Genomic DNA, 25,851 nt, shown 5'->3' with positions numbered 1-25,851 from the left:
AAACAATGGGGATACCAGTAGGAGATTCTTATTTGTATACGTTGCTATTTGCTGACGACCAAGTTGTGATTGCTGCTGATAAAGATGACGCCAGTTACATGATTAGAAAATTGAAAGAGGAGTACCAAAAATGGGGTTTGGAAATGAGCATGGAGAAAACTGAATACCTTGTAGTCGGAGGTGATACTGAAGACTTAGAATTAGAAGGGGAATACATAAAAGGATGTGATGAATTTAAATATCTAGGTTCAATTTTTGACAAAAACTCCACATGCGATCAAGATATAGAATATCGAATAAGCCAAGGAAGAAAAGCTATAAAACAGCTAAATGGCATTTGGTGGAGTACAGGACTGCAAAATCAGACAAAGAAAAAAATCTACCAAACTATCGTGGAAGGAATTGTCCTGTACAACTCGGAAGTGTGGGAAGTAAAAGACCGACAAAATAAAAGACTTCAAGCTTTAGAAATGGACGCGCTTAGAAGAAGCTGCAGAATATCTAAACTGCAGCATATCCCAAACGAAGAAATAAAAGAAAGAATGGAAGTAGAAAAGGATATTATAGACAGAATAGAACAAAAAAGATTAATATGGTACGGGCATGTCCAGAGAATGGGACCAACAAGATGGCCCAAGAAAATGATCCAGTATGTACCACCCGAGAGAAGAAAAAGAGGCAGACCGAAGAGAACATGGATACAAGATGTAGAGAAAGCAATGAACAGTAGACAACTCAACGAGGAAGATATTCGTGACCGAAAAGCATGGCGAATAGGATGCGGGAAACGGCGAATGCTGTAGAACACCCGATATATATATATACTTCAAATTCCACCCGTATGGTTTTTTCCATGAAATACTGAAGTCTTTTTTTCAACTGTTGTATTTCTGATTATGTAATCCAGAGATAAATATGTTGAAAATTTGTGGTGAGAGTCATGTTCCTGTTCTAGCCCCTTTTTATTTTAAATACTTCCCAGTATTGTGATCCAACTCACATCTCACATCTCCTCCACACAAATCTGTATCAAAGGGACTAGTTTTTCTGAAAGTCAAGTTCTTGTATTGCCGTCCACAGCCTTACCTTCCATATTATTCTGTCAAATTCCTGTTTAAAATCCATGAACATCTGATTAAGCTTACTACTGAACTCCAGCATTTTTCCATTACCTGTTTTGTAGGAAACATCTGGTCAATAATAAAGCGGACCGGTTTGAATATCCTTTGATTTTTCTCAATAAGTCCTTCTGTGATTGGTATGCTTCTTTATAGCAGGATTTTTGAAAAAAAAAATTGTATATTGTATATTCTCAAACTCAGATAGAGACGAGACCGAGGAGGATTTGATTTTGCTTGTTTGGATTATTTTTATAATATAAAGACCGAAATAGACCAAAATAGAAAGTATAAAGACCTTTTTTATAGTATAAGAAAATAACCGAACAATTTTAAATAACAATTTAAGATTTATAAATTTTAAGTAATTACATGCAACTCATGAACTCATTATAAACAATGATTTATGTAAACAAGATTTCAAAACAAATCAGTCAATATTTGTAAGAACCGTGGTAACTCTATAGTTTAATCCCCAAGTGAATGATTTTTTTTATTTATTTACATAAAGTACCTCGACAACTATGGCTATTGGTACAAAAACACTAACAATCAATACATGACACATATTAAATAACGCAAACAAATTAATAATAATTATATAACTTTAACTATTGTCTATTATATTAAATCTTATTGTAGAGCTGAGCGGGTTTTAAAAACCATAGATTTCATGAGCACTGTAGGGTTTTTGAACATTTTTTAACATTAGCTTTCATATCTAGTAACGTATACAGTCAGGTAAATATTGCAATATAGGCAAGTTGGACAAGTTTCTGAGGACATCAAGAAACTGAGTAAGTTTGGTGTGGTCAATTCGGAGTCTTCCAATAATCGATGTTTCTGTTCTAGTTAGAAAGCACAGGGAGAAATTACCAAAAAATGGTTTGAGTTCATGTGGAGTTGTTTTACTCTGTTGCCATAAGGCCCGGCATCATTTACTGACTTTTTGAAAACGAGTTTGAGATCGCTAGCTAGTTGAATTGTGGTTATTACAGTATTGTGGTTGGTAGTTTCTTTTGCAAAATGATCTGCTGTTTCATTACCTGTAATTCCTGTATGAGAAGGTGGCCATATGAGAGAGACTGTTACATCTTGAGGAGAGAGATTTTTGTAGAAGTCATAAATGTTTTGAACCAATGGATGGTCAGTGAACATTGTGTTGATTGAACGGATAGATGAAAAGGAATCCGTACAAATGGCAATAAACGAAGTGGGGGGTTAATTTATCCCTTTTACTTGTTGCAAGCCACCGGTTGGGGGCGACTTCCTTCGACTGGTTCGTGGTAATAAGACAAACTCGTGCAGGGTATAAATTTAATAAAAGAATTTACCTTATTCTGGCGAACTGTTTTAAAAACTACTACACAAAACTACTTACTAACTTCTTCTTCAGCCTGTGTTCCTCCACTGCTGGACATAGACCTCTTCCATTTGCTTCCATCGATTTCTACTCTTGGCAATTCTCATCCACTGTTTGCCCGCGACTTGTTTGATATCATCTGCCCACCTCTTCTGCGGTCTGCCTACTCCTCGCCTGTTCTCTCTTGGTCTCCAGTTTGTTAGTCTCTGTGTCCATATTTCGGGATTATCTCGGGCAACATGTCCGACCCATTGCCACTTGAGCCTTGCTATACGTTCTGCGACATCAGTAATCTTTGTTCTTTCACGAATGTCGATATTTCGAATTTTGTCTCTCAAACTAATCCCTAGCATGGCCCTCTCCATCGCTCTTTGAGTTGTTCTTGTAGAGTCAGCTCAGTATGCAACCACTTATACGTTTCCTTCAGAAACGTAGTCGGTACTTGAGACAGAACCTCTTTGGGGAGAACGACAGGATGTCAAGATGGTAGGGGAAGTTAGGTTAAGAATATGGATTGTCGCTTGGAAATATAATTGTAATAAAGTGCTAAATAAAGATTGTCTCAATAATTCTACATGGTGGCAGCGAACTTGCAAATACTCCGAGGAATATTTGGCAAGTAGAACCTTCTTCGAAGAGCAGAAATAGAGTTAAATAATTCCAGGGATGGCAGAGAATCAAGCAGGAAGCCATGTGCTTGCCAACATGGCAACAGTATCAGCTCCTTCTGAGTTTAATTTCTCCCTTCCAGGATCATGGAATCAGTGGAAAAAGAGGTTAGAAAGATATATGTCGGTTAGTGGTTTTATAAACAAACCAGAAGCTGAAAAAATTGATATGCTAGTGTATCTAATGGGGGCAGAAGCAGAGGAAATTATAACTCAATTTAATCTAACACCCGCACAGCAAGTATATAGTATTATTATCGAGAAGTTTGACGCTCATTTTATACCCCAAAAGAACGTAATATTTGAACGATTCAAGTTCAACACACGTAGTCAACAGCCAGGGGAGTCGGTGGATGCATATATCACTGCACTTCATAGCCTGGCAGAACATTGTAGTTATGGGGCTCTAAAAGATGAGTTAATAAGAGACCGCATAGTAGTAGGAGTTTTAGATGTAAAAGTAAGTGAGAGGTTACAACTCCAAAAGAACCTAACATTAGGGGAAGCTGTATTAACAGTACGTCAAGCCGAGCTGCAGAATTCTCAAAACAGGATTCTTAGGCAAGAACGAGTACAAGAAGTAGCTACGGTCAATGCACACAGAGGTAACTACTGGTCACAATCACAAGCAGAACCAAATAAATATGGACAACAGAACACATGGGGGAAATCCCACAAAAACTACACATGTACATACTGTAGTGTACCAAGCTGCAACAGCCGAGAAAGATGTCCCGCAAAAGATAGTCGTTGTCGATTATGTGGAAAGAAAGGACATTGGCAAGCTAGATGTAGATCCGGCAGGAATGTAAGAGTAGTTGAAGGTCAAAACTGTGCTGAAAGTGAGGTAGGAATAGAAAATGAAATGGAAAACTTACAGGTAAATAACTTTGATTTTCATCTAGGACACATTTACACTAATGATAAAGATCAGTGGTTTGCAAAAGTTTTAGTTGACAATAAATATGTTATGCCTTTTCTTGTTGATACAGGTGCTGATGTAAGTTGTGTCTCTAGAAATATGTTGTCTGATTTCTACAAAAATAAAATGTATGTTTGCCAGGAGTCCATAGGGGGCCCTGATAATAAAAAACTAGAAATTGAGGGTAAAATTGATGTTAATTTGACTTATAATGACAATATGTGTTCAGAATCTTTATATGTTGTAAAAAATCTAAAGGTGCCTATCCTTGGTCGGCCTGGAATTATAAAATTAAAAATGCTTAATATTAATAAAAATAGTTCACGTTATATTAATAACTTAGTATCTAAAAATATAAATGCATTTGGGGCAGAATCAGAGACCTACAGTGCTAGCAAGTACTCATTAGAAACGATAGCTGAGTCATTTCAAGGAATATTTGATGATATTGGGGAATTTAAAACAGAAATGAAACTTGAGCTAAAATCTAATGTTCAGCCATTTGCTCAGTCAGTACCACGAGTAGTTCCATTACCACTCATGCCCAAGTTAAAAGTTGAGTTAGACCGTCTACTTCAGTTGGGTATAATAAAACAAATTGAAGAACATACCAGGTGGGTAAGTCCTATTGTTTGTGTACCAAAGGGTGACTCTGTTAGGTTGTGCGGAGATTACACAAAACTTAACCAAAGTGTATTAAGAGCTTATTTCCCACTTCCAAAAATAGAGCATACTTTGGCTCAACTGAAAAATTCAATAATATTTTCTAAGCTCGACACAACTAGTGGCTACTTCCAAATTAAACTGAAACCAGAAAGCCAATTGCTAACTACATTCATCACACCATTTGGTCGATACTTTTTTACACGTCTTCCCTTTGGAATTTCATGTTCTCCAGAATATTTTGCACTTAGGTTTTCTAAGATTCTTTCAGGTATGAAAGGGGTAGTCTTTTATATGGATGATATTTTAATCCATGCTAGTTCAGTCAAAGAACATGACGAAATTTTAAACCAAGTTCTAATAAAATTACACAGTGAAGGTATAACCCTTAATAAAAACAAATGTGTCATTGCTGCTAAGTCAGTCAAGTACTTGGGGCATACCATCACTACTTCTGGGGTTAAAATAGATCCTGAACGGGTCAGAGCAATTAGAGAATTCCCAGAACCAGAAAATAAAACAGAACTTTTAAGATTATTAGGTATGATTAATTTTGCGGGTAAATATATTAAAAACAAATCTGAAATTTTAGATCCTTTAACATCTCTTCTAAAAAAGGACTCAGTATTCTTATGGGGACCTGCTCAAATTAAAGCTCTAAATACTCTAAAAAAATGTTTAGAAAGTTCCCCAAATTTATCATATTTTGATGCGAACAAAACTATTGTTGTAAATTCAGACTCTAGTTGTTTTGGCATAGGAACTTGTCTGATGCAAGAAAATCTAGATAAATCTCGCGAAATAGTGGCATTTTCATCTCGATTATTAAGTCAAGTAGAGGGTCGATACGCGCAGATAGAAAAAGAAGCCCTGGCAATTACGTGGGCAGCTGAAAAGTTTGCTGATTATATAACAGGGGTCAAAGATTTGATTTTTGAAACAGACTCAAAACCCCTTGTTCAAATTTTACAGACGAAAAATGTGGATGAATTATCTCCTAGGTTGCAGCGGTTTCGGATGAGATTAATGCGTTACAATTATAAAGTAGTTTACATCCCAGGAAAACAGTTGGTTGTGTCAGACGCACTAAGTCGAAGTCCCATAAAAAATTCTGTACCTAGTAATGATGAGTTGACAGGTATTGAAGTCGAGGGGTATGTTAAATCGGTAATCCGTAATTTACCCATAAAAGATCGGTTTATAAAGCAAATAATCGAGGAACAAAGCAATGACCCTGTTTTACAAATAATAAAACAATATACGTTGACTTCATGGCCAGAAAAGTCTAAAATTCCTGTGCATGTTTTGCCATATTTTCAATTCAGATATGATATATCATTTTGTGAAAATTTGTTATTAAAAAGTTCTCGAATTATTATACCAGCAGCTTTACAACTTAAATGTCTAGAATATATTCACACAGGTCATCTGGGGGTAGTCAAGTGCAGGGACAGGGCTAAATCTACAGTGTGGTAGATCGGGCTGTCTTCTCAAATAGAAAAAATGATTAGAAATTGTCCCAATTGTGTGGAAAATCGTGAAAATATAAAAGAAACTTTTTACAAAGAAGAATCATGTACACGACCTTGGGAAAAGATAGCGCTAGATCTTTTTAAACTGGATAAATGGTTCTTGATTGTCGTGGACTACTACTCCAGATATTTTGAAATATTTGAGCTCAGTTCCATGACTGAAATTGTTATTATAAATCACTTGAAAGGTTTATTCTCTAGATATGGTATTCCCAATATTGTGCGTAGTGACAATGGACCACAATTTTCAACATTATTTAAGAAATTTGCTTCAAATTATAATTTTATTCATGTAACTAGTAGCCCATACTTTGCACAGAGCAATGGATTAGTTGAACGGGCAGTTAAGACTGCTAAAGAACTAATCAAAAAGAATAGTGAAGATATATTTTTAGCGCTCTTAGCCTATAGGGCTACACCTTTAAGGTGTGGACTTTCACCAGCAGAGCTGTTTTTCTCTAGAAAATTAAGAACTAATCTACCACAGTTGTCATTAAATTTGGAACAATCGGTTGTTAAGGGGGGAGTGTCATTAAGAGAAAGGGAAAATAAGGAAAAACAAGCAGATAATTATAATAGTAGACACCGAGCCAAGGATATGCAACCTTTATATGTGGGCGATTCTGTCTGGATTATTGATATTAGGCAATATGGAAAGGTAAGTGAAATTTGTGAAGAACCACGCTCTTATGTTGTTCAAACTAATAGTGGTCAATTCAGACGTAACAGATGGCATTTGGTCCAGGCACCTTACTATACTCCTGATACCAGTAACCAGTTAGTTCCTAAGAAATTTGTTGACGGCAGCGACTTAGCAACTCCAGGCTTCTCCCACAAAGAAAAGGAGAATGAGAATATAAATAATTCCTCTGATACTTTAGAGACTATACATGGGAGTCAGAGTTGTGGAGTCGATGCTTCACCAAATAAAAGTGATGTCCAAAGTGAACACTTACCTGTACAGGAACCTGATCTGTTATTGAGGCCTAAAAGGAACATTAAAAAGCCAATTTACTTGTCCGACTATAGTTGTTAAGTTATGTATATTATGTTATGTTATATATTCATTCTATATTTGCTGGGGTCCTGGAATTCTCATAGAGAGCTCTGTGGCTTACCTCATTTAAAAAGAGGAGAATGTAGAGTCAGCTCAGTATGCAACCACTTATACGTTTCCTTCAGAAACGTAGTCGGTACTTGAGACAGAACCTCTTTGGGGAGAACGACAGGATGTCAAGATGGTAGGGGAAGTTAGGTTAAGAATATGGATTGTCGCTTGGAAATATAATTGTAATAAAGTGCTAAATAAAGATTGTCTCAATAATTCTACAGTTCTGAGCTGCTCTAAGGTTTTCTTTGTAAAGGCCATGGTCTCCAATCCATATGTAGTTACAGGCAAGATACATTTGTCATAAACTCTACGTTTTAGACACATTGGTATATCACGATTCTTCAAGTTAAAGCTTAACTTGCCGAAAGCTACCCAAGACAATTCTATGCGTCTCTTTATTCCGGGTATTTGGTTTTCTTTGCCGATTTTAATGGTATGTCCAAGATATATAATATAGTGGTCTACATTTTCAAGACTGACGTTGTCAATAATAAGATTAGTTTGTACATTACTCATTATTTTTGTTTTCTGAAGATTCATTTTGAGACCTATTTTATTTGACTGCTGGTTTAGTTCCTTCATCATTTGCTCCAGTTCCTTGATATCTGTACTGAATAATACTATGTCGTCCGCAAACCTCAAATGACTCAAACGTATATCATCAATGTTTAGACCTTTTTCCTCCCAGTCGAGCTGTTTGAATACATTTTCCAATGTTAAGGTAAAAAGTTTTGGTGAAAAAGTATCACCTTGTCTAATACCTTTACCAAGGCGTATTTTTTCGGTTTTTTGGTCTTCATTGATTTTGATGTGGAATGTGGCCTGTTCATAAATGTTTTTAATGAGTGTAGTGTACCGTGAGTCTATTCTAGCATCCCTGAGGGCTGACAAAAAGGACCAGGTTTCAATACTATCGAAGGCCTTGTGAAAGTCAATAAATGCCATATGTAAGGGTACATAATATTCTGTGGTTTTTTCTACCAGTGTTCTGATGGTTTGTAAGTGATCGTTAGTACCAAACCCTTTTCGAGATCCCGCCTGTTCAACCGGTTGATATAAATCAAGTTTTTGTGTTATGCGGTTGGTTATTATTCTTGTTAGCAATTTGTATAAATGTGATAACAAACTTATAGGCCTGTAGTTTTCAATATTAGTAGTGTCTCCTTTCTTGTGTAAAAGTATTATTTCGGCGTTTTCCCACAGATTGGGTATTCTTTTCTCTATTAAGCGTCGTTTAGACACAGCGATAAATCCAGCAACTTATCCATATCAGTCGAGCTGTTGCAACTTATCGTTGTGTGTAAACGGTGCATCCAGCGATTTATCAAAGTTGGAGTTGGGTTGAAGTTGGTATCGGGTTGAATCAACTTATTATCGATCGAGTTGTTTTAAATTTATCGTCGTGTCTAAACAGTACAGCGATTTATCATTGGAGTTGGGTTGCATCAATTTAGGAGAATCTTACCGTATTAGAATTTATTTACATATCCAATTAAATGTACAGGGTGATTGATTAGTGGGGTAAAGCTGCGTAGATCCGTTATAGTAATAGATAGCAATAAAAGTTAATAACAAAAATTGTATCCAACTTTGAGATTCACATTTCAAAATTAATTAGAATGTTACAGAGGGTGTCCTCTGTCAGAATAGAAAAAGCTAGAGTTACTTTTACCAAAATGAAAACAGTTTTATGCGGAAGAGAGCTAAGTTTAAATCTTAAAATTCGCCTGATGAGATGTTACGTGCTGTCAGTTCTTTTCTATGGAATGGAAGCTTGGACACTGAAAAAGATCGATACAAGGAAAATAGAAGCATTCGAGATGTGGATGTACCGCAGGATACTGAGAATATCGTGGACAGAGAGAGTAACAAACATGGAAGTGTTGCGAAGGATGCAGAAAGAAAAAGAACTTGCGCTTACTATTAAAAAGCGCAAACTGCAATACTTAAGACATATAATGAGGGGACAAAAGTACCAGCTACTACAGTTAATTATTCAGGGAAAAATAATAGGTAAAAGGTCCATTGGCAGAAGAAAACATTCATGGTTGAAGAATTTAAGAGATTGGTACAAGTGCAGTAGCTGCCAATTATTTAGATCTACGGTATCAAAAATACGCATAGCCTTGATGATAGCCAAACTTCGGAACGAGGACGGCACCTGAAGAAGAAGAAGAGGGTGTCCGATAACATAGTGGCAGAACAAACTTAATTTTTTTATTGGAACACCCTGTATTTTATTTTATATTCAAAATCTTCTTAACTTCGCCTTTACAAATATAAAGGATTGTTATGTTATACAGAGTATTTTACAAAGGTATAACCAATTTTATATGAAAATTGTAACAAGTTAACTCATTGTATAAATAAAAATAAGCATAAAAGCAATGGATTATTGATGCCATTTTTTTTATTTACTATCAAAATTTTCATAAATTATTTTTATTCTTCTTTTTGTATAGACATGACTGTCTGCTTTTTCAATGTGCCTCTAGTAAGTTGTCGTTTCATCGTTTCCGTGGTCTTACCACTGATCGTCTGCCTGTTGGGAAACCGTCTCTCGCTGTCCTGACTACTCTGTTGTCATTCGGTTTATGTGGTCACTCCATTCTATTCTTCTGTTTCGTACCCTGTCTTCTATCTATATCTGCACTTCTGGCTCTGTCCCATAGAGTCTCACCATCGATTTTTCGAAGGGTTTTCATCTTCGCTGTTTCGAGCAATATTTTTGTGATCTCTGTGTCGGGTAATGTTTCTGCCGCGTATGTCCTTATTGTTCTGATGACTGTTTTGTAAATTCTGCCTTCCATATCTTTTCCGATATGTTTATTTCTCCATATTGTGTCATTCAGGCAACCTGCGGCTCTGCTTGCTCTATTAACTTGATCTTCCACTTCTGTTTCGAACCTTCCGTAGCTACATAGTGTGATGTCTAGGTATTTAAACTCCATTACTTGTTCTATTATCTGACCTTCCAGCTCCAATTTAAAGCGTCGTTTAGACACAGCGATAAATCAAGCAACTTATCCATATCAGTCGAGCTGTTGCAACTTATCGTTGTGTGTAAACGGTGCATCCAGCGTTTTATAAAAGTTGGAATTGGGTTGAAGTTGGTATAAAATTGAATCAATTTGATCGAGTTGTTTTAATTTATCGTCGTGTCTAAACGTTACCCCGATTTATCGAAATTTGAGTTAAATTGCATCAATATGGTAGAATAATACCGTATTAGAATTTATTTACCTATCAAATTAAATGGTTACTATTAAGGGGATGGGTACGAACTTTCGGTACGTACTTTCGGTTTCAAAGCTATTTAAATGGGATTCATTTTTGTCGAAACCTGAGAAAACTAATAAGTATTTTTTAAAAATTTAAACGCAAAGAAAAATAAAAGTAAACTAATACATTTAGACATAGGGAATGTTGTATACAAATTAAAGTACGGTAATGGTACTTTTTAATAGTGATATAAAATACAGGGTATCCCATTTAAATTTTACTGAAAAAATAATGTACTTGAGTTTTAACTCACCCTTTATAAGATATAAAGTAAATACGCAATATCAATCATTTTTAAAAATTTTGACAATAAATAAAAAAATATGGCATTAATAAACCATTGCCCTTGTGCTTATTTTTAGTTATACAGTGAGTTGAACTTGTTACGATTTGCATACAAAATTGGTTATGACTTTGTAATTACCCTGTATAACATACCCAACCTTTATATTTTTGTTATGAAAAAAGTAACAGGATCTATTTGTTTAGGATGAAAACTAGTTATAATTCATTGAAGGGTCTAAAATGTACACAATGCTCCCCTCTTCAACTTGTTGTGGTCAATCACATCGCGATAAATCCACATCAACTTATCGCAGCGTCTAAACAGCGTTTCAATCATCAACAAATCACAGCAACTTCATCGCAACTAGTTGCTGTGACTTATCGCTGTGTCTGAACGCCGCTTTAGACACCTATTCAGCAAGACTTCCACAACCTCTACAACGGTGTTGCCACCCATTTTTAACATTTCAGACGTTATATGATCCTCACCAGGAGCTTTTTTATTCTTCATTTGCTGTAAGGCATGTCTAATTTCTGAAGAAGTTATTTTAGGGAGAGTTTCCGAGCCGACGTTTAGAATTGTTCTATGGTCTGTTCCGGGGTTCTTTATAGTGGATGTATAAAGATTCCTGTAGAACGTTTGTATTTCCTTGATTATTTGAGTTTTTTCCGTCACCGTATTCCCCTGTTGGTTTTTGATTTTAGTTATCTTCGATTTTCCTTTAGTTAAATTTGATTTCAATACTCTCATTAGGGTGGGCCGAAAAAAGCTTTTTTTTATTTCGTGTTGCTATACCACGGAAAAGAGGCTACTAGGATAGAGTTTTAAGTTACAAAAAATTTTTTTCAAATTGGTTGATATCTCGCGCATTGGTCGTAAAGTTTAAAAAATAGGTTGTTTTTGAAATTTTTTTAAAAACACAAAAATATTTTGTCCCGTTTTGCTATACCGCGTATATCTTTCCTTCAGGGGCTAGGATTAAAATAAAACAAAGAAAAAAGATCTATTGACATGTTCCGGCCGCGCATAATGCACGAAATATCGTTTGTTGGCTATTTTCTACTTTGTAAATACAACGAATTTCATAATATAAAATGAATGCTGTAGTTGTACTTCTAATGGGATTTCAGGCTTCTTAATAAATACAATTAAAAATAGCTCAAACAATGAAACACACTATATTATGTGGACTCTTAGTGGACCACTAAAAGACTTGGGACCGGATGTTTCACCATCAAGAACTTGAAATAAGTGACGAAATGGCAGTTCATTAAAATACAAAAGACACACTCCCCATTGCAATGGTCTATTCAAATGCTTTTCAATTAGGCGAATAATACCCGTTTTCCAGCCTGTGTTTGTTACTGTGCCATCACAGCCAATAACATCCAATTCATCCAAGGAAATGTTAAGTGTAGACAAATGAGAAATAATACAGTTAGCGATTTCACGAGCTGAACCTAAATAGGGTGAAACATGTCCAATATATCGAACCCGGTTCTTGAATTAGTGAGTAGTGCTCTTCTTTCTTGATCCTTCGATATTGTTTAGACTGTACCTGATCAACGACAAGTGTTTTATCTTTCCTGCCATCAAAATAGAGTTCTTGCAGTGGCAGGTGTACACTTAAACGTTTACCTTCATCTTGTAGTTGCCTGCGTTTACGTTCTTTTTCCCGTCTAAGTTTGTTTTTATCCAGCACATATAAACTATCACTACTATCAGTTTCTGAAATCACACCAACGTCTTTCAAAACACTCGATGCAATCGCTGCGGCCGCACGGTCTGATACTCCATAACGGTCACTAACTAAGGCTGTGGACTTTAATTTAACTCGTATCTGCCACGGAGATTTTGCAAGAGGCTCATATTTATCATCTTCATCACTTACATCTTCATCAAGTTCTTCGGATGAGTCACTGTTTTTGTTTAATGTCACATTTGATTTTGAGCATGAAGGTGGTTGCGATATATCAAGAGAAAGTATCGGTTGAGTGTGTTTCAGCCTAGTTATTCTTCTTTTCTTTCGTTGGACCAGTTTCTGTGTCTGTTTAATGTCCACACTTCCAATCTTACCCAACCCATATTTCCTTTGTAAGTATACAAATCTAAGTTCCAACGGGGGGATTTTTTTGGACTTCTCGTAAGTGCATTCATATATCAAAGTACACGCACATAAGTCAGGAGTCTTGTGGCAACTGCATTGCACGACAATATTGCATTTGCAATACAAAACATCAAAGATTTCAGCCGATTTTTCTTTAAATTCTCAAAGTTTTCTTTTGAATAATGGCTTGTTTTTGTCACGGCTAAAAGATTTTCGTAGTTTGTAGTAATTATCATGAATAGTATTTATTAGTTGAACAATTCTGTACTCTGACACAGTAGGTAAGGAAGCTTTTTCAAATACTGCTTTGACTTTTTTAGCTACGCTAGCAGAAACTTTAAAAAATCTTACAAATTTGTTGTTAGATTCCAGCGCTAACTTAAAACGTTCTTCAAAACAGCATTACATCTACGTGAGTCGGAAGCTTATTTGGAGGCAAGTCTTTTGGATGGCCAAATATAGGACACTCAAATGTCTGACGTGTTATCTTTCTGGAAGAATCCATTACACAAATCCTTTACATAAAACTTAGACAAATGCACTTTACAGTTTACACGACAAGCTTGCTCAAAATGGCCTGGCAGACTGGACGGATGGTGTGATGTGTTTGAGAGAGTAGCAAGGTAAGGCGGAGTGGGAGGGGGGCAAAAGTCATCCACCAATTTGTAATATTGCAATTCAGTAGTTTTTTATTTAAGTCTTGTGTCTGGAACATGAAAAGTAGGGCCGTTAAATAGGTTTTATGTTATCAAAGAAGAAAATAGTTTCTGGGGTGGCGATTGGGCTATGCTGGTCTATTACGCAATCGAATTTAAAGCGGACTGTATGGAAATAATAACAAAAAAATTCTTACCTTATTTTAACTGGTAGGTCGAGAAGTCTTCAGTTATTAGTAAGGTGAAGGAAGGAGGGAGAAAGGGTTAATTTATTTTTTACTATAACTGAAACCGGCGTTTTTTGGCGACACTTGATAACTACAGGAAACGTCTTAACAATTCAATTTGTTCTTACTTACTGACGACCACGACTAGTTAGTACTAACGAAAGGTAATTAAAGAGAAAACAAAAAATTTAGTACAATATCTGGGCAAGAAAATAGGCCAGGTACTTCGAATGAAATAAATTTAATGAGGCCAAAACATCCTGCCCCCCCGAGTTTATTTTTAAAATAAACGAAAAATCAACGAAAACTAATTTAATTTTAATATGCTAAGTCTGCACATGAACCCATCACCCTAAACTAAAATTTTAACTATCAAATAAAATAAAAAAATCCTCTCCAGTTTATTGACTGGGTAGAGGACACAGTTTAACGACTGGGCGCATGTAACTACCGTGCTTGGTTCGCACTTTTACGATTCGAACAATCCCATCTTTTCCAGGATACAAAGTCTCTATGACTGCCAGAGGCCACTGTAAAGGTGGGATAGTTTCATTTTTTATTATAACTACCATTCCCTCTTTGGGAGGGTTCGAGTTAGTGTTCCATTTTAAACGAGACTGCATAGAAGACAAATATTCTGAATGCCATCTTTTCCAATAATGTTGAACAATGCAATCTAATAATTTATATCTTTTCAAAGTACTCATATTTTTATCAAGATCAATATCCATCGAGGGTAATGACACTAAAGGTTCTGTACATAAAAAATGCGATGGAGTCAGCGCGACTGGATTTTCAGGGTCGTTACTTTGAACACAAAGAGGACGCGAATTCAAAAGACACTCGATTTGTGTCAGAACAGTTAAAAATTCTTCGTAAGTAAGGATTTGATTCCCCACAACTCTATTTAAATGAAGTTTTACACTTTTTATATTGCTTTCCCAAATACCACCGAAGTGACTGCCATAAGGTACGTTCATTTTCCAAGAAATTTTGGTATTATTAAGTTCCTGTTGGAATGCATCTTTATAAGTTTTTGAAGTAGTTAATTGATATATTTCATCGAGGACTCTCTTGGCACCCACAAAATTTGTGCCATTATCTGAATATAAAACCTTACAATTTCCACGACGAGATAAAAATCTTTTGAAAGTGGCTAAGAAACAATCTGTAGAGAGCGAGGAGGCTAATTCAAGATGTATGGCTTTCGTACTTAGACAAACAAACAAACATACGTAAGCCTTTTGAGTTTTTACGCCACGATATTTTCCTATAGTAATGGAAAACGCACCAGTATAATCTACACCAGTGTGTAAAAAGGCTTTTGCCTGATTGACTCTTACGGCGGGTAAGTCAGCCATCATAGGATAGGTAGGTTTAGGATTAAGACGAAAACAACGATTACATCTCCAAATTCTATTTCTGATGGCCTGACGACTAGATAGTATCCAATAATTTGTTCTCAGAAGATTTTGCAACAAATACGCTCCAGCATGTAAATGCAATTTATGGAAATAATCTATTAACAAAATGGTTAAAGGATCGGCTTTGGGCAACAAAATCGGATGTTTTTGTTCAAAACTACATTGGGAGTTGGACAAATGTCCACCTACTCTAATTATTCCATTTTCAATAAATGGATTCAAACGACGTATGGAAGATTTTACAACGAGATTTTGAGAAAGGGCTTTATATTCTTCAGAAAAATGCTTTTGCTGGACAGCTCGAATTAATTCAATTTCTGCAATTTTTAAATCAAATAGAGATATCCGTTTATTTAAAGACAATTTTCTAAGAAATCTCAATACGTATACTGTGGAATTTAAAAGTTTCGACCAACTGGAAAAATATTCAATAAGAGTATACAGCGGAGAAATTACACGAGTGACATTACCAAAGAAGGTTTGTGATCTATATTCAGAATCACAAATCATAATTTCCTGTCCGTTGACAGACTGAATAGGCCAATATTCTGGCTCCAACAGTAACCAATTTGGACCAGTAAACCATGTGGAATGGTTGACTAACGAAGAAGGAAACAAACCTCGAGAGGCGCAATCAACAACATTTTCCTTTCCAGGAACAAAAAACCAATACTCTGACGGAACCATCTTATGAATTGTAACAACTCTATTTTGAACAAATATTTTGAGATTTTTCTCTGAGGACTTTATCCAATTTAATACAATCATGGAATCACTTAAGGCAAAAATTTTATCAATATTATGTCTAGGAGAATAAGTTTCAATAGCATGTGAAAGAAGCTTTGAGAGAAGAAGCGCTCCACAAAGCTCTAATCGAGGAAGAGTTATTTTAGACATTGGAGATACTTTAGATTGAGAGTACAGTAAAGTAACTTTAACTTGACCTGTACAATTAACAACCCTGGAATAAACAATGGCTGCGTATCCAGCAGCACTTGCGTCTGAAAATCCTACAAAAGACAACGACGAATTAGGTGTAACTGCTATATGGCGTGGAATTTGTATTTTGTATAGGACATGAAATTCATTTTGAAACTTTTCCCATGCTATTTCGATTTCTTTTGGTACGGTACTATCCCAATCTACCTTTAGAGTCCAAAGTTTCTTTATCCAAATTTTAAGCAAGAGGGTTATAGGAGATAGGAATCCCAAGGGATCAAACATACGAGCAACAAGTGAGAGCATGTTTCTTTTTGTACAACGGGTCGATGAGGGTATTTCTAACCCAAAACTAAAATTGTCACATTTTTCTTCCCATTGCAATCCTAACACTTTGGAGACTGACTTATCAAATTGTTTGGTTTTGACCAATTGAAGGGGTTCGGGGATTGTCGATAGTAGATCGTTCGAGTTCGACATCCATTTGGTTAATTTAAAACCACCTTTTTGAAACAAATTCACTAACTGAGTGTGTGTAACTATAGCTTCAGAAACATTTGGAAAACTGCTAATAAAATCGTCTACATACATATCTCTTAAAATTGGGATGATAGCATCAGGAAAACTTTTAGATTCGTCATTACATAATTGTTTTATTACCCTGAGACTAAGATATGGTGAGGCTTTTACTCCAAAAGTTAAAGTATTTAATTGGAAAATAGAAATAGGATCATTGGTATCAAATCTCCACAAAACTCTTTGAAACGAACAATGAGATTCAACCACTTTAACCTGCCTATACATTTGTTTCAAATCAGCGACAATTGCGATTGGAAAAAGACGAAAATTCAACAATATTGTGGTAGGATTATTTTGTAATTTTGGACCTTTATAAAGAATTTCATTTAATGACGGTCCTTTACTAGTTTTCATAGAGGCATCAAAGACTATTCTACAAGGAGTGGAAGGGCTATCTGATTTAAAAACACAATGATGGGGAATATAATACGACAACGAATCAATGGTTTGAATGGGAACTAAACTCATGTGCTTTTGGTCTAAATAGTCTTGAAAGATATCACAGTAAAGTTTTCTAAGTTCTGGGTTTGGTGCTAGGCGATTTTCTAAGGACAACAATCTATTTTTAGCAAGAACAAAAGAATCACCCAGTACATTAGGATCATTTTGGAACGGCAATGAAACTGTGTATCTACCATCTGCATCTCTACATACATTTTCTAAAAATAAATTTTCACAAATTTCATCTTCTGATGAACTATTAGTAACAGTGGGCAAATCCTCTAATTCATACATTCTTTCGACCAAGGAATCTAAATTCAACAAAGGGTTACAGACGAAAGACAAATATGTGTGGATTTTTTCAAAATTTGGTGCAGCTGAGCCCATGACTACATAACCTAAACTAGTCTCAATAGCTGATAGAGAATCTTCGCATGACACTCTATTACAACCAATGATATTTGAAAAGACAGATAAGCCTAAAATACCATCTATCTTGCCAGGAAAAAAGAAATTCGGGTCAGCTAATTTCAAGTGTTCTATACTGTTAATACAGTCTTTGTCAACTGGTTGATCTGGCAACTTATTAGAGATTGTGTCTATAAGCAACACTTCTATAGGATATTGTATTTTTTTATCAAAATGGGAAAAGATAACAATGTTGGTTTTACCTACTATCGGGGTGGTTGATCCTCCTATACCAGAAACTGTCAAATTTAATTTCGAATAACTTAGGCCTAATTTTCGGGAACAATCAAAACTAAGAAAATTAGCAGAAGAACCACTATCTAACAAAAATCTAACCTTGTGAGCACTACCCCATTTATCAACAACTTTAACCATTATTGTCCCAAACAGACTAACAGAACTCGATTCTGATTCATTTGGGATATTTTTAGAATGGCGGACATGTAAACTAGAAGGATTATCAGAAGAACCAGAGGTAGGCTCAGTACTAGTGGAGGGAAATGGAACATTCTCATTAGGCCGAGTAGTATTTGGCTTATGCAACTTGGAATGGTGCCTAGCTTTGCACACAACACAAGAAAATTTTGACGGACAATTGGATACTCGATGCTTTGAAGAAAAACAATTTAAACATAAATTATTTTCCTTCACTAATTTAAATCTGGATTCAAATGGTAGCCCTAAAAAGTGCTTACAGTCTTTAATTAAATGTGGGCCTTTTTTACAAACAACACAATCTATGGAGGAATACGTATTCTGTTCTTGCAAATGAAACGATTTGTTCGGTTTTTGAAACGAAAAATTATTTTTGGAATTCCTTGATCTATCATTTTTAATAAGAGATTTACTACGTTGGCGTAAAAATTTCAATAAATCATCATAAGCGGGTAAATCATTATTATTTCTTATTAAATCAAATGAATCTATGGTATCTTGTGGTAATTTTAACATAGCTAAATAAGTTAAAATATGATCATCTAAATTATCGAGATTTAATCGTTTTAGTGCAGAAACATTAGTATCAAACTTTTCCAAAAATATTTCCAAATATGATGGATTATTAGATTGCAAACCGCGAAAATTAACAATTCGATCCATATAGAGATTAAACAAATATTTTTTATCATTATATCTTTCAACAAGCATATTCCAAATAATGTCATAATTATTAGGAATGAGTTCTATTGAGCTACAGCTTTTCAAGGCTTTCCCGGAAATACAACTCAACAAATACTGTAGCTTATCGGACTTGGGATATTCTATTTTGTTATGAACAAATTGTTTGAAATTTTCATAGAAAACAGGCCACAGAGATATATCTTCACCATCAAACTTAACTAATTCAAATTTGGGCATTTTAATAGTAGAATTATTAGTACTATTGGGATTATTACTCAAAACAGCAGGTTTATTTATTAATAATGAAGCTAAATATTCAATATTGGAGTAGAGATCATAAAATGCATCTAAATGCGTATGGTATGCAACGCCAGCATCTGGCTCCATCTCTTGTTTTAATATAACGATATCTTGAACAATTTCCTCATATTCTGATAGAGTTTTTTCGAAAGTACTATATCTAACTGCAAAGTTACGCATTTTTGAGGCATTTTCTGGATCTTTTTCTAAGGCCGACCCGGCATCGTAACATAATTGAGCCCTACGAAAAATAGTTTCACGTTTAGAGCATAATCGCTCCAATTTTAGTTCGTTTTGACTTTTAGGCATGTTTAATAATAAATATTGAAATTCTTTCAAAAAATTATCAATGATGAAGAAATAAAATGGAACAAAACCCAAAATATGTCAAGAATAGTAGTTAGGTGTATATATTTTTTCAACAATTACTAAAATTTTATTAAACTAAATCCAAACAAATTATTTTTAGGTTTGCAAAATATCCAAATCAAATATATTTACTTAATCAAAATCGATTTCACTAAGCGATGGGTTCAGAAGCAAAAACACGAATTCAATGTTCCAACTATAGTCGACCGAAGAACAAGGTTTTTCGATACACGACAAAAAAAGGGTACACTACGATTTAATTAGATTTTAACACGACAAATATACTATACCGATTACAATTATAATTTTAAATAAATTTATCCAATGCGAAAAATACGATAGATCAGATCTTGAACCGGCAAAGCAACAACGAAATTGATTCAAGACGATCCGGCTCGAAGGACCAAACTTATGGGGTGGCGATTGGGCTATGCTGGTCTATTACGCAATCGAATTTAAAGCGGACTGTATGGAAATAATAACAAAAAAATTCTTACCTTATTTTAACTGGTAGGTCGAGAAGTCTTCAGTTATTAGTAAGGTGAAGGAAGGAGGGAGAAAGGGTTAATTTATTTTTTACTATAACTGAAACCGGCGTTTTTTGGCGACACTTGATAACTACAGGAAACGACTTAACAATTCAATTTGTTCTTACTTACTGACGACCACGACTAGTTAGTACTAACGAAAGGTAATTAAAGAGAAAACAAAAAATTTAGTACAATATCTGGGCAAGAAAATAGGCCAGGTACTTCGAATGAAATAAATTTAATGAGGCCAAAACAGTTTCAAAGAAGAAAATAGCAAAAAAACGATATTTTTTAATATTTCATGGACGATGCGAGACCGGAATATATCAATATATCTTTTTTCCTTTTCTTTATTTTAATCCCGACCCCTCAAGGAAAGATATACGCGGTATAGCAAAACGGGATAAAATATTTTTTTGTTTTTAAAAAAATTTCAAAAACAACCTATTTTTTAAACTTTACGACCAATGCGCAAGCGGAAGATATCAACCAATTTGAAATTTTTTTTTTGTAATTTAAAAGTCTGTCCTAGTAGCCACTTTTCCGTGGTATAGCAACACGAAATAAAAAAAAGCTTTTTTCGGCCCACCCTAACTCTCATGTTTCTATTGTCTTCGATGGTTTGCAATACTTGTTTTGTTTTATAAGCCCGTAAGTCTGACCTTATGCTCTTTTTAACTTTATTGTTGATAGCCTTATATTCTGGTAATTCTTTAGATGTTCTTCTTCTTTCTTCCATTAAATCCAGTGTTGTTTGTTTAAGTTTCGTTTTTCTCGAATTTTTATTTTTACCACAGATCTTTTTTGTAGTTGATGTTATGTCATTCGTTAATTTTTGTGTTATTTCATTTATATCTTTCGTGTTGAATACTGGTAAAGGTCCTAGTTTCTTTTTTAGTTCACTTTGATATTCCTCTTGATTCATTTCGAGTGCTTCTATGTTTGGTAATTTATCCTGTGTTAATAATTTTCTTCTATCGAATTTCGTATTTACTTCTATTCGCACCCTAACTAATCGATGGTCACTACCAGTGTCGACAGAATTTAGTACAGTAACATCTTTAGCAATGTTTTTGAAGTTAGAGAGTATAAAGTCAATTTCATTTTTTACTTTGCAGTCTGGGCTGTGCCACGTCCATTTTCTCTGCATCTTTTTCTTGTAGAATGTGTTTAAGCAGAACAGCTTTTCTTTGCTGAGGAAATTTACGAGCATATCTCCCCTGTGATTTCTACTTCCCAGTCCAAAATTTCCAATATATTCGCTGTCGTTGTTATTTTCGTTCTTTCCTATTTTAGCGTTGAAATCTCCCGTAATTATAACGTAATATGTTTTCTCTAGGTTTCTGGCTCTTGTAATGTCTTCATAAAGTTGTTCTACCTCTTCATCATCTGCAGAAGAAGTTGGCGCATAACAATAGATTATTTCAATGCTGTATCTACAATTTAGTTTTATTACCAGATAGATAACTCTATTAGAAATCGCTTGGAATTTAGTTACCAAGTTTTCAATTCTTTTATGTACCAAAAAGCCTACGCCTCCTATACCTTGGTTATTTCCTGAATTGTATTGGTACAAAGTGTGCCCTGATTTTAGTAGAGTCGTTTCTTCGCCTTTAAGCCTTGTCTCGCATAAGCCTACACGTCCCATTTTATGGGCTTATGTTCTTCTTGCAACTCTTCCAGGTTATCTTCTGTCCTCATCGTTCTGATGTTATATGTTCCGATGTGCATTTTGTGTCTACTAAGCGAATTCTTGCCTCCCCCAGATTCCACGGGGCAGACCCTTTTCTGGGTGTGGGACTTGGCATAACATACCGTACCCACCTGGAGACCATATCCGTTCGTTTTAGTATTCGCCATTTCTATGTAGTTGGAAGGATGAGTAGCCTTAAAACACCACGCTGGCTAGACCGGTTGGTGAGTTTTATATCAGCTGCCCACTCTGGGTCAGACGCTGTTCTTAGCCGTCCATTCTGGATCAGACGCAACGGTTTTGATTCTATATTACCCCTATAATCGAGGGTTGCCAGTTCCGCCATCCACATCGTACCGAAGCTCCGCTTCTCCGCCATGTCTGCCGTTGTGGACTTCTTCCGTAACCCTGGACAAGGGACCCTAAACAGATACTAGTTTCACGGGTCAGGAAACCCCCGGAATCTGCGAGGGGCAGGGATTGATTCATTTTCCCTGATAGGACTATCTTCAATAATTTAAAGAGTTCCTACTCGCTACCCATCTTACTAACTAACTAACTTACTTACTAACTATTAAACTTAAATGTAGTAATGAAACAAAGACTTACTCACAATCATTTAATTATACTTTGACGACCGGTTTCGATCTCTACAATATTCAGATCATCTTTAGGTCGGCGTTACAAGTAGTTAAATGATGCCGTTACAAGGGATGCGTTGCCACTTAGTTGTTAACATGTTAATACGTCCAACTTATGCTAATAGATTAGCTGGGAGAGGTATAGGGCAAACAGACATTGTCTGTTTGCCTTATGTCTGTTTGCCCTATACCTCTCCCAGCTAATCTATTAGCATAAGTTGGACGTATTAACATGTTAACAACTAAGTGGCAACGCATCCCTTGTAACGGCATCATTTAACTACTTGTAACGCCGACCTGAAGATGATCTGAATAATGTAGAGATCGAAACCGGTCGTCAAAGTATAATTAAATGATTGTGAGTAAGTCTTTGTTTCATTACTACATTTAATATGGACTCACATATGCAACCCATTCAATATTTATTAAACTTAATTTCACACAGTAAAAAATCGCATTTAGCGATATATTTTTGCACAGTGATTCTACATGTTCCTTGTTTAAGAGCCAGCACATGAATGCTAGATAAAACAGACGGGAAAGAACCACACAGATCAATGTATGCACAAAACCGGCTCACAAAAACCCAACGCATTTTTGTTTTACTTGTAGGGAAAAAGGGGCGAGCACCATAATTCTCAGAAGTTGCAATCGCAACAGGCATTATGTCTGTTTTGATTTTTGATGGGAGATGCATTTAGATGCCAATAGAATACAATATAATTTACCTGTGTACACGCTACATGTTGAGAGAACCGAGAAGATCTTGCAAGTTCGAGTTTAGTGGTGATCAGTGGTAGTTTTAGAAGCATCAGTAAATAGAATTAAATCTTATGCTTTTTTGGTACAATTACTAAAAATGCTTTTTTATAAGACTGTTGGGAGATTCTTGTTTGTCAAAGATGGCGAGGGAGATGTCTAGGCGAGGATAAAATCGATCGAAATTCCATTGTATCACTCTGAATGTTATTAATTTGGAGAAGGAATAAGAGAAAAGAAAGAAAAACTGTTGAGAACGAATGGAATAATCACTTGTGTTTCCATCATCATTAAGCAGTTGTTCAGTGAGTTGTAGATTTATTTAATTTAAAAGGCGTGTTATGCGATTTTTTAAAGTTCTTCATTTGATTTTGGTATAGATTAGGGGAGGTCATTCATTAAGGTGGTTTCGTCAGTGGAAAATTTACTGGCTTTAGTTAGAGGGTCGTTGATGCCAAAGAAGTTTTCAAGAAATGAAGTAAGTTGGGTTACGTGAAGTCAAAATGATTCTGGATTATCTTCGTATAGTTTATTGGTAATAGATAGAGATTCCTCATTAACATTGTAACAGTCATTATCAGCTGATTTGGATGTTTTTGATTTCTTTTTGATGGGTTTTGTATAATAGTTGATGAGGCCTCATGTCGAAGCAGTGTTAGGTTTTGGAGGTGGATTAGTTGTGGGTGATAGGAGCTGAGGTGACTTAAAGTTACTGTCATTAGGGCGTGGTCTTTTGGGATAAAAGAGAGGTGTAGTTATTTTTGCGAATTATAAGTTAGAAATATTCGGAAAGGCGTTACTAGTGTTACTAGTAGTTAAAATGACAAAGGATAGTTCTTCTATATCTGATGAGTTGTGATGTCTAACTTCTTTGCAAAGAATGCATTCTCGTTTATCAGTTAATACAACTATTCTGTGAATTAAGTTATCAAAAGGTACGGTAGTCGGTGTTTGCAGAGAAAAAAAAATCATCACTGCTTGGTAAGATATAAGTTATGCGGCGAAAACTTTAAAACATGAGCGTATTCTTTATCAGGTGATCCACATTTAATGTAAAAACCAGGAGAGGTAAGTGGTAATCCTAGATTCTGGAGTGCATTTTCACAAAAAACTAGTTACATTAAAAAAAAGGGGTAAACACAAGTAAATATTAGCTTAGATTACAGTCTGCAAGTCAGTGATAGGCTTAATAATTTCTCAAATAAATATTAAATCAAATAATACTCACCTAACTTTCAGTCAGCAGTCAAATCATCCTACTTTCCACTATCACATTTCAAAAATGTTAAGAACTCGTACTGATCCGGTACTAACTAACGATGTGCACGATGAACATTAAGACGTGAATGGAAATACTTTATTTTCTACTAATACTTTTTAATAAAAAATATTATCAAAAGAATTATTATGCAGCCCTTTTCCGGTTTACATGCAGCTCAAGAATATTCCTATACAGGTCGGAGCGTACTTACAAATAATAACTTGTTAGTCCCCAAATAGTACCTGTTTTGAACAAATATTATGTGGTTTGGCAATTATGCTCGCGCCAGATTGATACAGGGTTAATACTGTTAGTTTAAATCGCTTTTCAAAGAAAACTATTCTAGTCATTATACAAATAAAAATAAAGAAAAAGTTTTAAGGTACTGATTCCAATAAAATTAAACTAATAAAATAAAATGTTAATAAGATTTGAAATATATCGTTTATATTTATATTATTTCTAAGTTTTATATATTTATAGTTACAATTATTTAATTAATTTTTAACATTTATTATAGGCACCTTCACGAAACCACCAAACTGGTGATTTTCATCGCTCGTCAGACCAAGGAAACCATATAAACCGTCGACCTTCAGCTATGCCTGATATCCGCATTCCCCTTAATGCGAAGATCATTCCCAAACAACTAGCCGGCAAAACCCCTCTTGTTAATGCTACGAAAAATCCAGGCAAGAAAAAGAAGAAAACGCAAGAAAAGAAAGCCGACAAAAAAGCCGCAAAAACTTTGTCGGCAATATTGTTGACTTTCATCATCACGTGGACACCATACAACATACTGGTATTACTGAAACCTGTGACTAGCACCACAGGTCTTCCTCCACAGGTCTGGGACTTTTTCTACTTCTTGTGCTACATTAACTCGACTATTAATCCAGTGTGTTATGCATTGTGTAACGCTAGCTTTAGAAGGACCTATTTAAGAATTCTGCAATGCAAGTGGCAGAACAGATATCGGGCAGCAATGAACAGGGGGTACTACAATTAGCACAGACGTGGGGCGAACGTAGGATTAGATTTGCAGGTGCACTTTGAGAAATAAATATTTTTAAGATTTCAAAAATGGGGGTTATATTTGTAGACGAATAAGTATCTATATATACCTAAGTTAATACTAACTAAATGTGGCAAAATGTGAACAATACGATTGTGACTAGCTTTCGATAATTGGATTTAAAATATTATCTTGGGTTTGTTCTTAAAATATTACATATATATTATATATTATATATATAATATAAAATATTACATAATATGATAAATATTTCTTTACAATAATCTTCTACGTATACATACGCTCGCTTCATTTTACTGATCTAAAATAAAATTTATTCCAAGATTAGAAAGTTATTTTGAAAAAGCGCTATTTAGT

General features: G+C 35.1%; 1 protein-coding gene across 1 annotated transcript in view; it reads left to right on the top strand.

The window, feature by feature from the left end:
• Nucleotides 1-25,599, top strand: part of LOC114330538 (muscarinic acetylcholine receptor DM1) — a 249,754-nt gene extending 224,155 nt beyond the window's left edge. The window contains exons 8-9 of the mRNA XM_050642849.1: nucleotides 11,161-11,177; nucleotides 25,031-25,599. Coding sequence (XP_050498806.1) covers nucleotides 11,161-11,177; nucleotides 25,031-25,467 — 454 coding nt within the window. The 3' untranslated portion in view covers nucleotides 25,468-25,599. The remainder of the gene's footprint in view (nucleotides 1-11,160; nucleotides 11,178-25,030) is intronic.
• Nucleotides 25,600-25,851: the final 252 nt, after the last annotated feature.

Source organism: Diabrotica virgifera, chromosome 2, assembly GCF_917563875.1.
Source record: "Diabrotica virgifera virgifera chromosome 2, PGI_DIABVI_V3a".
Lineage (NCBI taxonomy): Eukaryota > Metazoa > Arthropoda > Insecta > Coleoptera > Chrysomelidae > Diabrotica > Diabrotica virgifera.
This window is presented reverse-complemented; position numbering and strand designations above follow the sequence as displayed.